The sequence below is a fragment of the Prionailurus viverrinus genome, chromosome E1 (genome assembly GCF_022837055.1).
Source record: "Prionailurus viverrinus isolate Anna chromosome E1, UM_Priviv_1.0, whole genome shotgun sequence".
NCBI lineage: Eukaryota > Metazoa > Chordata > Mammalia > Carnivora > Felidae > Prionailurus > Prionailurus viverrinus.
In genome coordinates, this window is record NC_062574.1 from 26,280,690 (window position 1) to 26,295,228 (window position 14,539).

Sequence of the window (14,539 nt, forward strand, 5' to 3'; positions counted from 1 at the left end):
CTCCCTCTCTCTCTGCCCCTCCCTGCTGTGCTGTCCCCGTCTCTCTCAAAAATAAATAAACATTGGGGCGCCTGGGTGGCGCAGTCGGTTAAGCGTCCGACTTCAGCCAGGTCACGATCTCGCGGTCCGTGAGTTCGAGCCCCGCGTCGGGCTCTGGGCTGATGGCTCAGAGCCTGGAGCCTGTTTCCGATTCTGTGTCTCCCTCTCTCTCTGCCCCTCCCCCGTTCATGCTCTGTCTCTCTCTGTCCCAAAAATAAATAAACGTTGAAAAAAAAATTAAAAAAAAAAAAAAATAAATAAATAAATAAATAAATAAACATTAAGAAAAATTAAAAAAAAAAAAAAGTTAAACACAGAGTTACCAAATGGCCTGGCAATTCCCCTAAGTATATACCCAAGAGAATTAAAAATATAAGTACACATAAAAATTTGGACATGAATGGTAAAAGCATTATTTATAATAGACAAAAATTGAAACCACCCAAATGTGTCAAGTGATAATGAATAAACAAAGTGCAGATTTCTACAATGGAATATTATTTGGTAATAAAAAGGGAATGAAGTATTCATGAATGTTATGACATACATAGATGAACCTTGAAAACATACACAATGAAGGATACCAGTCACAAAAGCACCCATATCATATTTCCATTTATGTGAAATGCCTAGAATAAGCAGGTCTATAGAAACAGAATGTAAATTAGTGGTTTCCAGGAGCTGGGGGAGAAGGAAATAGGGAATGCTTGCTAATGGGTACACAGTTCTTTATGAGGTGATGAAAATGTTCTGAAATTAGATAGCAGTGATAGTTGCATAACTCTGTGACTATACTAAAAACCACTAAATTGTATGCTTGAAAATGGCAAATTTTATGGCATGTGAATTATATCTCAGTCTACCTGTTAATAAAAAATAAAAGAATTTTAAAACAATACAGTAGACATGTTACTAAATGATGTAACACTAGTAATATAGCCTCTTTTAGGTAGCAGTAACACCAAAATGTGTTTCACTGCCCGTGATAAACAATGCTCTAAAAGTTGAAGCCAGCAAAGAAATAAAATGTGATGGAGTTGGAAAGAAAATAGTCATTACTCATAGACAATAAAATTACATAGAAAATTTAAGAATCCACAGGCAAATCTATAAGATAGTTTAGCAACATAGTTGCTTACAAGATAAATAAATAAAAATCAACTACCATCTTTACACACCAATTAGCAATTAGAAAATTCAATTTTTAAAATATATTATGTGAAAAAGAAACAGAAACTTTAACTTACTTAGGAATAAATCTACCCCAAAACACCTAAGACTTTAAAAATAAAATCATGGGGGCGCCTGGGTGGCGCAGTCGGTTAAGCGTCCGACTTCAGCCAGGTCACGATCTCGCGGTCCGTGAGCTCGAGCCCCGCGTCAGGCTCTGGGCCGATGGCTCAGAGCCTGGAGCCTGTTTCCGATTCTGTGTCTCCCTCTCTCTCTGCCCCTCCCCCGTTCATGCTCTGTCTCTCTCTGTCCCAAAAATAAATAAACGTTGAAAAAAAAAAAAATAAAAAAAAAATAAATAAAAAAAAAAAATAAAATCATGAAACTTTATTGATATATAAGACATAATAAATGAAAAACTTAATATACATTGTTTGTGAATAGAAAAACTCTGTATTGTAAATATGTCAATTCGTCATAAATTAATCCATAAATTCATTGCAATTCCAATCAAAATTCCAACAGATTTTTCATAGAAATTTACAAGCTAATTCTAAAATTCAGCTGAGATCATCCCAAAGGAAAAGAACAAAGAGGAGATACGCCCTACCACTATCAATATTTTTCTAATGCCAGAGTAGTCAACAAATATGACAGTTTAGATAAACAGAATCATAGAACAAAGTCCAGAAATTAATTCACAAATAAGAGAAAATTAGATATAAAGGCAGAAGTGTCATTATAAATCAGAGGAAAATGGATGGATTATTTAGTAAATGATGCTGAGAAAATTATCCATAGAGGAAATAAAATGGATTCCTAAACAAAAATGAATCCTAGGCTAATTAAAAACCTTTATTAAAAAAATAGTAACACTTTTAGAAAATGTACCACAAGATAGGGGAAGACTGCTAAAACTAAACTCAAATTCATAAAAGAAAACACTGATAAATGTGAATGCACTAAAATAAAAAAAACAAAAACTTAGAAAAATACTCTAAAAACAAACCATATATACAAGAATATACATACAATGCAATAAGCAACAAAGAATTAGTATTCTGAATATATAAAGGAATAGGAATGTATACAAAGATACATATTCAAGGATGTTCACGGCAGAATTGTTTCTTATCCTTGGAAAACTGGCAACAACTTATATTTCAAATGACAGATTAATCAAGCAATTTAGAATATGTGTACTCACAAAAATGCTACACGGCAATTAAAACTCATGTGAAAAACTCTTTATTAAAATAGTAAAGTACTCACAGTACACTGTTAGGTCAAAAGAGGCTACAAAGAAACATGTATCATATCAGAAATCTATTTATGTTAAGGATATATGCATAGAACAAGAGAGATGGTCATAAATCCAAAAGTTAATAGTGATCATCTTTGGTAGTTTTTCTTTTTCCTTTCCATGTCTTTGTACTTTCCTAATTTTTCCTTGACATATATTTTATTTGTACCTTTTTAAAATTAACGTATAATACATAGAATGCACTAGTCTTAAGTATACAGCTCCCTAAACACACACACGTAACCAACACTCACTAAGGAAACAAAACATTTTTTGAATCCCAGATGGTTCCATTTTGCCCCTCTCCTCCCAAATTGCTCCTTAATGTTGCACAGTAGCGACCAGTATTCTGAATTTGGCTAACATAATTATGTTTGTCTCTTCTTAAAATTCATAAAAATAAAATCATATAGTTTGTACTCTTTTGTGTCTGGTTTCTTTGATTCAACATTATGCCTGCAAGATTCATTTGCATAGTGGCAGTGGTTCATTTTTTAAATTACTGTCTAATATTCTACTATATGAATATCTCACAATTCATTTCACTGTTGATATGAACCTTTAAAATGCAAAGTTTATGCAAAACAGTCATGAATAGATGTCACAATATGGACAATATTTATGATACCATATTGCATTTTAAAAGCAGGGCAAAAAGTATAAATATCATCTAATTAAAATACATTTTTAATGCTCATATGCTCATATGCTAGTGGTTATCATGCCAGCCATAGTTCCTATCTGTTTGGTTCAAAGACCTCTTCAAATCCAAATGAGGAAAATTACAAAACTCTGATAAAAGAAATCAAAGATCTAAACAAATGGAGAGATACTTCCTATTCATAGATAGAAAGACTCAATATTGTTCAGCTGTCAGTTCTTCCTAGTTTGATCTGTAGATTCAATGCAATTTCAATCAAAATCCCAGAAAGTTACTTTGTGGATACTGACAATCTGACTCTAAAGTTTATTTGGAAGGAAAAAACCAGAATAATCAACACAATACTGAACAAAATCAGAGAACTGACACTACCTGACTTCAAGACTTACTATAAATCTATAGCAATTGATAGTGTGGTATTAGTGAAGAACAGACATATCAATCAATGGAAAAGAATAGAGAGCCGAAAAAAGGACCCATAATAATACATTCAACTGATCTTTAACAAAGGAGCAAATATAATCCGATGGAGAAAGGATGGCCTTTTCAACAAATGGTGATAGAATAATTGGACACCTACATGCAAAGAAATGAATCTAGACACAGACCTTATATACTACACAAAAATTAACTCAAAGTGGATCACAGACCTAAATGTAAAATGCAAAACTATAAAATTTCTAGAAGAAAAAGACAGAAGAAAATCTAGGTGGCTTTGGGTTTGGTGGGGAGTTTTTAGATACAATATCAAAAGCATGATCTGTCAAAGAAAAAATTGTTAAGTTGAACTTTATTTAAAGTAAAAAAGTTCTATAAAAGACACTGTTAATAGAATGAAAAGACAAGCCACAGACTGGAAGAATATATCTACAAACATATATTTGATGAAGGACTTGTATACCAAATATACAGAGAACACTTAAAACTAAACAACAGGAAGACAAAGAACCCAACTGAAAAGTAGGCAAAGATCTGAAGAGACATCTCACCCCAAATAAGATATATAGATGGCACATAAGCATGTGAAAAGATGTTCCACATCAAATGTCATTAGGGAATTGTACACTAAAACAGTAATAAGATACTACTACATATCCAATAGAATGGGTAATATTCAAACCACTGACAATACCTAATATTGGCAAGTATATAGAATAACAAGAACCCTCATTCACTGATGATGGGAATATAAAATAGCACAGCCACTTTGGAAGACAGCAGTTTCTTACACAGCTAAAAACGGTCTTACCATATAATTCAGCAATTGTCCTAAGTATTTACTATTTACACAAGTGAGAAGAAAGCATGTCCATATAAAAATATGCACACAAGTATTTATAAGAGTTTTATTCAGAATTTCCCAAATTTGGTAGTCACCAATATATCCTACAGTAGGTGAATGGATAAACAAACAGTGTGTATACATGCAATGAATATTGTTTAGCAATAAAAAGAAACAAGCATCAAGCCACAAAAAGACATGAAGGAACCTGAGTATGATTCCAACTAAATGACATTCTGGAAAAGACAAATCTATGGAGTCGGTTGAAAAAAAATGAGTGGTTGCTAGAGGTTCAGGAGGGCAAATGAGATGTGGTGAAAGGATGAATTAAGAAGTACAGCACAGAATATTCTTAAGGCAGTGAAAACATTCTGTATGATATTGTAAGAGTAGATACATGACTTTGTTTATATCAAAACTCAGAACTCCGCAATACAGAGAGTGAACCCCAATGTAAACTATGGACTTCAGTTAATAATGTAACAATATTGGTTCAATTGTAACAAATGTACTATACAATTGCAAGCTGTTAATAATAGAAACTGTAGACCGTATGAGAGTGTGTGTGTGTGTGTGTGTGTGTGTGTGTGTGTGTACGCGCGCCTGTGCACATGCGCGTGTGTGGCTAGGGTTAGGGGAATATGAAAATCTGTCCTTTCTGCTCAATTGTTCTGTAAACCTAACACAGCCACTCTTAAAAGCAAAATCTACTGGGGCGCCTGGGTGGCTTAGTCGGTTGAACGTACGACTTTGGCTCAGGTCATGATCTCACAGTTCGTGAGTTCGAGCCCCACGTCAGGCTCTGTACTGACAGCTCAGGGCCTGGAGCCTGCTTCGGATTCTGTGTCTCCCTCTCTCTCTGCTCCTCCCCTGCTCATACTCTGTCTCTCTCTCAAAAATAAATAAAGATTTTTTTAAAAAATTTTAAAAAATCTATAAATTTAAATAAGTAATTAAGAACAAAAATGATAAAAACATTCTTATCTGGGGGGGAAAAACAACCTCTTTCAGAATAGAAGTTATGAAGCCTCTACTAGAAAAAAGTACAGAAGTGCATACTCATAAAATTTTGCATACAATTTCGTAAGATTCACAGACTCCCCAGCCCACTCATGATCCTCCAGGTTTATAACCTCTAACTAAATTAAGGAGAACAAAAAATGAATTTAACTTTTTATTTTCTAAATTTTTAACTTGTATAACTGACAAAATAACTTTTATTACAACCTAAACATATTGACTTGTTTTAGACTGGAATAAAGCAATTCATTCCATTAAGCCTTATTTCTTTCACACTAAATAATGCTACTTTTTCATCCATAAATAATAATGATCAGTTATTAATTATAAATGAATTATAAATAATTTATCAGTTAAAAATTATCAAACTTAAATAAAATAAAATTTAAAAAATTAAATTGCTACTTTTTTTAGTCTGTATTAATTTATTCACTATTAAACCATTCACTAAATAAATATCACAGATAGAAAAAAGTCTTACCTGCAAAATGGGAAAAGTAGCAGTGGTGATACCCATTTTGTGTAAATTTAAGAGCATTTCACTTCCACTCCATGTTTTACAGGATGATTCATAATCCCTTTCCACAAGATGTTCAGAGTTTGCTTCTAACCAACTAAAATAAAACAATTCCATCAATCAGTATTATCCTTATGTGCACTATTTCAATAAAATAAAGAGAACTGTGATACATTGATCATATTCCTTGAAGCTCTTAGAACACAAATGCGGATTAAGACATCTTTTAAGATGCATGCATGTCTCATATTGCAAAATAAACATTTATATAGCTAAAAAGTAAGCTTTTATTCAGAAAAGAGAAACATGTAGGTGATTTCCCAATTGTGTTTTATGGATTCACACTGCTTTACTTGACTATCTCTCCAACTGAGAGCCAGGTCTTAGCATATCCCAAATGCACACAAAGGAAATACAAAACAATCTAATAAAGAAATTAAGGTGTTACATATTAACACCAAAAGGGAGTTACTAGAAAATATATTCATTTGTATGTAAATACACACATTTTTATATTCAGTCAGTGCTTAAATGTCTATATTATTATACAGTCACATACTGTACTGGGTACTGGAAATACAGCAGTAAATAAAATAGGCAAGATCCTCATTCTCATAGAAATTACATTCTACCAAAGGGAGAAATAAACTTAGAAACATATACATGAAACAAGAAAATATCAGATAGTGAAAAGTGTGATACAATGAAAATATAGGATAAAGTAATGATATAGGATAAATGTAGTGATATAGGATATAATGTAATCTAATTGCTATTTTAATTTGAATGTCAAGGAAGTTCTCCATGGAGTAACATTTATTCTAACAACTGAATGCAAAAAGTACCCAATCATGAAAGGATCGGGGGGGGGGGGGGGGGTAGTATTCCAAGCAGAAATAACAGCTAGTGCAAAGATCCTCAAGTTCGAGCTTGTAACCTCAAGGTTAACAAATTTTACTTATTTAAGGATCTGACAAAAAGCCAATATAAAGTTGCAACACAATGGGCAAAAAAGAATAACATTATGATCAATGTTAAGAGTGATAAGCAGTATTCAGGTCAGGTTAAGCCAGGGTTAGGAAATCTGGATTCTATTCAAAAGTACAATGGGAAGGTTATAAATGAAGGGTTTTAAATAAGAGAGAGACAATCTAAGTGTTTAAAAGATGATTCCAGTTTCTAAGCCAGACTGGATTAGAGGAGAAAGGCAAAAATGAAAACAGAGACTGTTGGAGGCTGTTACAGAATTCTACTTGAGAGATGATTCTGAGATGATAGGAGACTGAAGGATTTGGGACATATTGTACAGGTGGCATTTATTAAACTTACTGATGAACCGGATGAAGTGAGGCAGTATCAAGGACAACAGATTTCTGATTTGAGGAACTGCTTGGTAATGTTTGCTTAGGTAAGGAAGACAGGGAGCATTTGGGGGGAGTAGGTAAGGAAAAGGAAGGAATTTTGTAAAGTTGAAATGTGATATCCATATCCAAACAGACATATAAAGTACAGTTGGATATATGAAAATAGCATTCCAGAGACAGACTAGAACCTAGATTTATTAAAAACCGGGCTAGACACAGATTTAGGCGTCACTAGGACTGCTATGGTACTTGGTTATGTAATTTAGGCAAACTGCAGAGACAGGGAAGAAATGAGGGCCCAGGACCAAATCCTGAGGCACTTCAACATTTACATGTCAAACAGAGTAAGAACTATCAAAAGAAACTGAGAAAGAATGGACTGTGAGGAAGACGAAAACCAGGTGTCATAGAGGCTATCTAGGAAACAAACTCCTATGTTGTCTCCTCTTGTCTCACTACTTCACCTCTGACACATCTGGTCACTAAATGTATGTGGCATTCTTCTTTCCTTACACCAAGCAATTCTCAAGACACTAGCTGGTTGTCCTATGATTCAATTCAATTCTGACACTAACTGGAGTTAGAATTAGCACAGACCCCAAAGGCTAAGCATTCAGTCTCACCAGACTGTCCTCCCCACCTCTTCATCTCAGATGCCAGCATAAAAGTCCAACTTGTCATTTGTACTTCTGACCAACCAGCTATAAATCAGAGGTTCCCATGACCCCTCCTCAGGTTTAATCATTTACTAGAACAACTCACAGAACTCCAGGAAACACTTATGTTTACCAGTTTATTATATAATAAAGGATACAGATAAATAACCAGAAGAAGAGATATATGGGGAGAAGTCTGGAAGGGTCTAAGCACAGGAGCTTCTGTCCCAGTACAGGCAGGGTGCTCTAAGCACATAAATGTGTGTACCAGTCTGGAAGCTCTCTGAATCCTGGCGTCATCACATAGGCTTGATCGATTATTAACTTAATCTCTACCCTTCTCCCTTTCCAGAGGGAAGGTGGAGCTGAAAGTTCTAAGCTTCTAATCATAGTTTAGTCTTTCTAGTGACCAGCTCCATCCAAGAGCCCACCAAACATCACCTCATTGGAATAAAAAACAGTCCTATCACCCAGGAAGTCTCAAGGGATTTAGGAGCTCTGTCAGGAACTGGGGTCAAAACCAAATATTAGAACAAAAGATGCTCCTAACACAAAAGTGTTACCACTTAGGAAATTACAAGGGTTTTAGAAACTCTGTGCCAGGAACTGGGGACAGAGAGCAACTCTGTTTTATATATATATATATATATATATATATATATATATATATATATACACATATATATACACACACACATATATATAACTGTTTTATATATATATATATAAAAAACTCTGTTATATATATATATAAACTCTATTTTATATATATATATATAACAGAGTTTTATATATATATATAAAACAGTTATATATATGTGTGTGTATATATATGTGTGTGTGTATATATATATGTGTGTGTATATATATATATATATATATATATATATATATATAAATTAAGCCAAAAACATTTTCATAGAGGTGGTAGTCAACAATACCCAAAGAACACTGCTGACAGGCTGAGTAAGATAACAGAAAAATAACCTTTGGATTTGGCAACATATGGATCAATGGTGACCTTGACAAAAACAGTTTTAGTAGAATTCTGCAGACAGCAACACAACAGAGATCAATAAGGAAAGACCAGGGAGTGAGAAAATACAATTAGCAACTATAGATAATTCAATAAAATTTGCTGTGAAATAAAAATGACAAACTGCTACATGGCAAAAATACCATAAGGAAAGACACAAGCACATGGAAAAATAGGGGAAAAAATATTGCAACTCTTATCACAGGCAAAGGGTTAATTTGCAAAGAGCTTGTACAAATCAATAAGAACCATAACAAGAACAAAAAGAGGACACAGAGGTCAATAGACAGCCGACAGGAAAGGAAATATAAATGGCCTGTTAAGGGGCGCCTGGGTGGCTCAGTCGGTTGTGTCTGACTTCGGCTCAGGTCATGATCTCACAGTTTGTGGGTTCAAGCCCCGCATCGGGCTCTGTGCTGACAGCTTGGAACCTGAAGCCTGCTTCAGATTCTGTGTTTCCCTCTCTCTGCCCCTCCTATGCTCGTACTCTCTCTCAATCTCGCAGAAATAAATAAACACTAAAAAACATTTTTTTAGTAAATAAATAAATGGCCTTTTAAAATGCTTAATCTCGGGGCAGCTGGGTGGCTCAGTTAAGCATCTGACTCTTGATTTTAGCTCAGGTCATGATCTCATGGTTTGTGAGACTGAGCTCCAAGTCTGACTCTGCTAACTGCACAGAGCCTGCTTGGGATTCTCTGTCTCCTCTTTCTGCCCTTCCCTGTTCAAATTTTCTCTCTCTCTCAAAATAAATAAATAAACATAAAAAAATAAAATGATTAATCTCAATCCTATTCAGAGAAATATAAGTAAAAACTACAGTGAGATACCAGTTTTCACCCATCTGACTAGAAAAAAACTTTCATGCTCTCATATATTGCTCATAGGAGTATAAATTAGTCTTCTACCCATTCCCCTATTGTGTAAGTTTTAGAAATATCTATCAAAATTACATGTAGATCTATGCTCTGACCCAATAATCCCACTTCTAAGAATTTTCTTATATATTCCCAAACATGTGACATATGTTCAAAGTTATTCATTACAGTAATGTAACAGCATAGGATTATAAACCTCAGTACCTATTAATTAGAGGCTAGTTACAGAAATTAGTGGACATCCATGCAATGGCATTTTAGACAACTATTTTTTTAAAACTGAGAAAGCTTTCTAAGTCTTGATATGGGAAGATCTCCAAAATATATTGTTAAGCAAAAAAAGGCAAGATATAGGAAGACAAAGGTATAAAGTACAGTGCCAAGAGTTAACAACACTGTACTATATACTTAAATATTTGCTAAGAGGGTAGATCTTACATTAAGTGTTCATATCATAAAGAAATAAAAGAGGGAAAAGGAAACTTTCAGAGGCGATATATTTACGGCAAAATTATGGTGACAGTTTCATGGATAAATGCTTATCTGAAAACTCATCAAGTGTATACATTAAATATTTACAGCTTTGTGTACCCCAATAAAAAGGCTTAAAAATAACATATATTTTTATGCTTAAAATGGAGAAGACAAAAAATGGAAGTATAGTATGCTATCATTTGGGTAAAAAGAAGAGAAAGGGGAAAGTATATTGCTTCATATATGCATTGAATTGCTCATAAATATGGACTGAACAACAGATAAAACTTGTTCAGGAGGAGAGAAACTAAGCAGATAGAGAACAGGGTGGGAAGGAGTTTTTACAACATAAATTTGTATACCTTTTATGTTCAAACATGAGACTGTACAACATTCAAAAAAATTTTAAAACCTTTTAGAAGTTTATTTATTTTGAGAGGGAGAAAGCATGCATGCAAGCAGGCACCCCAACATTCAAAAATTTTTTGAAGTATACTGTGAGGGAAAAGAAAAGTGCTGCAGGGGGAGCCTGGGTGGCTCAGTCAGCTAAGCATCCAACTCTTCATTTTGACTCAGGTCATGATCTCATGGTTTGTGGCACTGATCCCCAAGTAGGGTTCCATGCAGTCACAGAGTCTCCTTGGGACTGTCTCTCTCTTCTCTCTGCCCGCTCCCTGGCTCACATGTGTGCTCGCTCTCTCTCTCTCTCTCTCTCTCCAAATAAATAAACTTATAGAAAGAAAGAAAGAAAGAAAGAAAGAAAGAAAGAAAGAGAAAGAAAGAGAAAGAAAGAAAAGAAAGAAAGAAAGAAAAAAAGAAAGAAAGAGAAAGAGAAAGAAAGAAAAAGAAAGAAAAGAAAGAAAGAAAGAAAGAAAGAAAGAAAGAAAGAAAGAAAGAAAGAAAAATGTGGCAGTAAATGGAATGGGACATAGTATCAAGGTCTAAGATAAAGAGATTCTAGATCAACAGCCTAATATCTAATAAAAAGGTATTTATCTAACATAAATTTTAATAAAATTATTACCAAATCTATTGTTTTAGAGTATTGAAATTTTGGTTAATTGAAATGCATCAAATCAGAATCTTACTCAAACTGGAAGATAAAGCAACAAATTAAAGCCATAATATAAAATTTTAAAATATGTTGGACACCTGGGTGGCTCAGTAGGTTAAGCATATGATTGTAGCTCAGGTCATGATCTCGTGGTTTGTGAGTTTAAGCCCCATGTTGGGCTCTGTGCTGACAGCTCAGAGCCTGGAGCCTGCTTTGGAGTCTGTGTCTCCCTCTCTCTGCCCCCCCCACCCCCACCACTCATGCTCTGTCTCTCTCTGTCTCAAAAATAAACATTAAAAAAAATTTAAAATTTAAAATATGTTAACTAAAACCGTGTTTAGTTTATTGTCAGCTCAATGTCCTTTATACATCAAATATGGGGCTATTAAATTATTCCGTTACATTAGAAACAATATTCACAATGATCAATTTAAAAATCAATTGGTTTATCATATTCCTTTGAACAAGACAAAAGTTCGGACTGGCCTATTTCTAAAAGTTTAACTGGCAAGGAACAATCCATTTCCCAAGTAGCCTGGTCAAAGTTAGTAATTATAAAATACTATGGCATAATGAAGCATGTTGTTAATACAAAGGCAGTATAAATGACAGACAAATGTTCTTACTTAATTAGGCTGTAGCACACAGCTCGTAGGGGTTCATGGTCTTTCTTCCTTATATTATTGTTGACCATAGTATCTAATTCATCTCGAGCAAACCAAAGTTGAACTTCTGTTACACTGTAACTTGCTGACTCCCGAGCACAGTCCTCAATGTTATGAGCTTCATCCAAAATGACAATCTGTTCTTTCAGATTGATATCCATCTATAAGACAAAAGAATTTTCCTGTAAAACATTCAGCAAAATTGATTTAACAGCAGTAGGCAAGATATTTCATTTAAAACTTTGCATGACAGACCAATAACAAGGGTAATTATATAAGCAACTGATTCTAGGTCTTAAAACATTTGAAACACTAAGGCTAACAAGTATCAACTTAACATTACCAGTTCCCATTTTTCACTATCAAAATATGTGTTCTGTGAACCTGGATTAAAGTACAGCTGGCCACACAAAGGGGTATAAAAATCTCACTATGAGGGAATCTCCACATAATGTTAAAAGCAGAGTAAAAAAACATTTTTTAAAACTAAAATACAAGATTCAAAACACTCTCAAAATGTTAATATAATATAGCATGTATCTATTTCATTTTAGACTTTCTTACAACCCTTCATTTTGAGAATTGTTCTTCCCCAATTCTGATGTGATGTTGATAGAACTATTAATCTGTTAATCAAGGGATATCACCACTCTCACAACATAGAATTCAGGCTTATCAATTAAATAAAGTATTCCATCCCTCTGTGGTCACAGGTTTAAGAATGGAGATGGGGAGGGCGCCTAGGTGGCTCAGCCGGTTAAGCGTTGGACTTCCGCTCAGGTCATTATCTTGCAGTTCATGAGTTTGAGCCCCGTGTTGGTCTCTGTCCTGACAGCTCAGAGCCTGGAGCCCGCTTCAGATTCTGTGTCTTCCTCTCTCTCTGTCCCTCCCCCACTCACACTCTGTCTCTCTTTCAAAAATAAACATTAAAAAAAAAAAAAAAAGAATGGAGGTGGGATTCAAGGTAGGCCAACCAGAGAAATCTGGGGTGATGAATAGGAGATGATGTTCTTTCTTTCCAGGTTAGGTGGCTGCTTGTGGTTATCTTTGTTTCCACTAGAAAGAACCTGCCTGAAAATAAAGCCATCGCAATAAAGTCAGCCAAGTATTTTTTTCTTAAGTTCTGGTGAAGCTGGATTTGTATCACTTGCAGCTGAGAGAGTCCTGGCTAATAGAAAGAAATGTACAAAGCAATTACCAGTGAGTTATTCTGAAGAAAAAATATACAGAGGGTTGACGATGACTGAAAAAGAACCATGGAAGAGTAGGAAATATATTGGGGTTTAAAAAAGGAGAATTTGGATTTGTATAGACAAAGGGAGTAGGGCATTTCAATATAGGCAACATCAAAAGCAGAGATATAGGAAAGAATAAGGTGTCCTCAGGGGGGTATGAGGTAATTTTTGTAGGGTTCAAGTTGGGAGTTTGTAGCGGAGATGTCTGAAAAGGCAGATTCAAGCCAGACTATTGAACATTTTGAGAGTAAGCTTAAGAAATATGGACTTTATCCCATGAGCCAAGAGTGCAATAGATTTTCAAGCCAAAGAACGATGTAATAAAAGTAATATTAGAAAGACTGACATGCCATTGATATGTACAGTGGCTCAGAGGAAAGGGTCTAGATAAAAGGCAACCAAATAAGAGGTAGGACAGTAGAGATAGTAAACATAATGCCTATTAATTTTAAGCTTAAATAGAAAGTTAGTAAGTAGTCAGATCTAAAGAGAAGAATAACAATTGAATATACTAAGTTATTCACTTTTTGTCTTATACTGTAACAACTGGATGTTTCTAAGAAGAACCATGCAAATAAACACAAATGCTATATCCACATTTCATTTATCAAAAGCTCACAAAGCATAATTTGCATGTTATACATATTCTCCCCACACAAATTCTTCAAACTATAGATTCTTCAGATGAATGTTTTAAAATAATTCTGATGGGGCACCTGGGTGGCGCAGTCGGTTAAGCGTCCGACTTCAGCCAGGTCACGATCTCGCGGTCCGTGAGTTCGAGCCCCGCGTTGGGCTCTGGGCTGATGGCTCAGAGCCTGGAGCCTGTTTCCGATTCTGTGTCTCCCTCTCTCTCTGCCCCTCCCCCATTCATGCTCTGTCTCTCTCTGTCCCAAAAATAAATAAACGTTGAAAAAAAAAATTTTAAATAATTCTGATTATTCATAAATGGAAAGAGTGATAGTTATCAATGGGCCTCAAATGGGGATAACTCTGCTCCTACCTGCCCCCCCCCCACCCGTATACTTGGCAACGTCAGGAGACATTTTTGATTGTGACAGCTCTAAGGATGCTACTGGTGTCTAGAGGATAAAACCAGAGATGCTGCTAAGCATCCTACAGTGTGCAAGATAAACCACCACAACAAAGAATCATCAAGCCCAAAATGTCAATACTATCAAGGTT

The 14,539-nt window shown here is 34.9% G+C and overlaps 1 protein-coding gene across 1 annotated transcript in view; it reads right to left on the bottom strand.

The window, feature by feature from the left end:
• The window catches only part of BRIP1 (BRCA1 interacting helicase 1), a 212,543-nt gene that overhangs the window by 134,793 nt on the left and 63,211 nt on the right, over window positions 1-14,539 (bottom strand). The window contains 2 exon segments of the mRNA XM_047833355.1: window positions 5,957-6,089; window positions 12,081-12,280. Coding sequence (XP_047689311.1) covers window positions 5,957-6,089; window positions 12,081-12,280 — 333 coding nt within the window.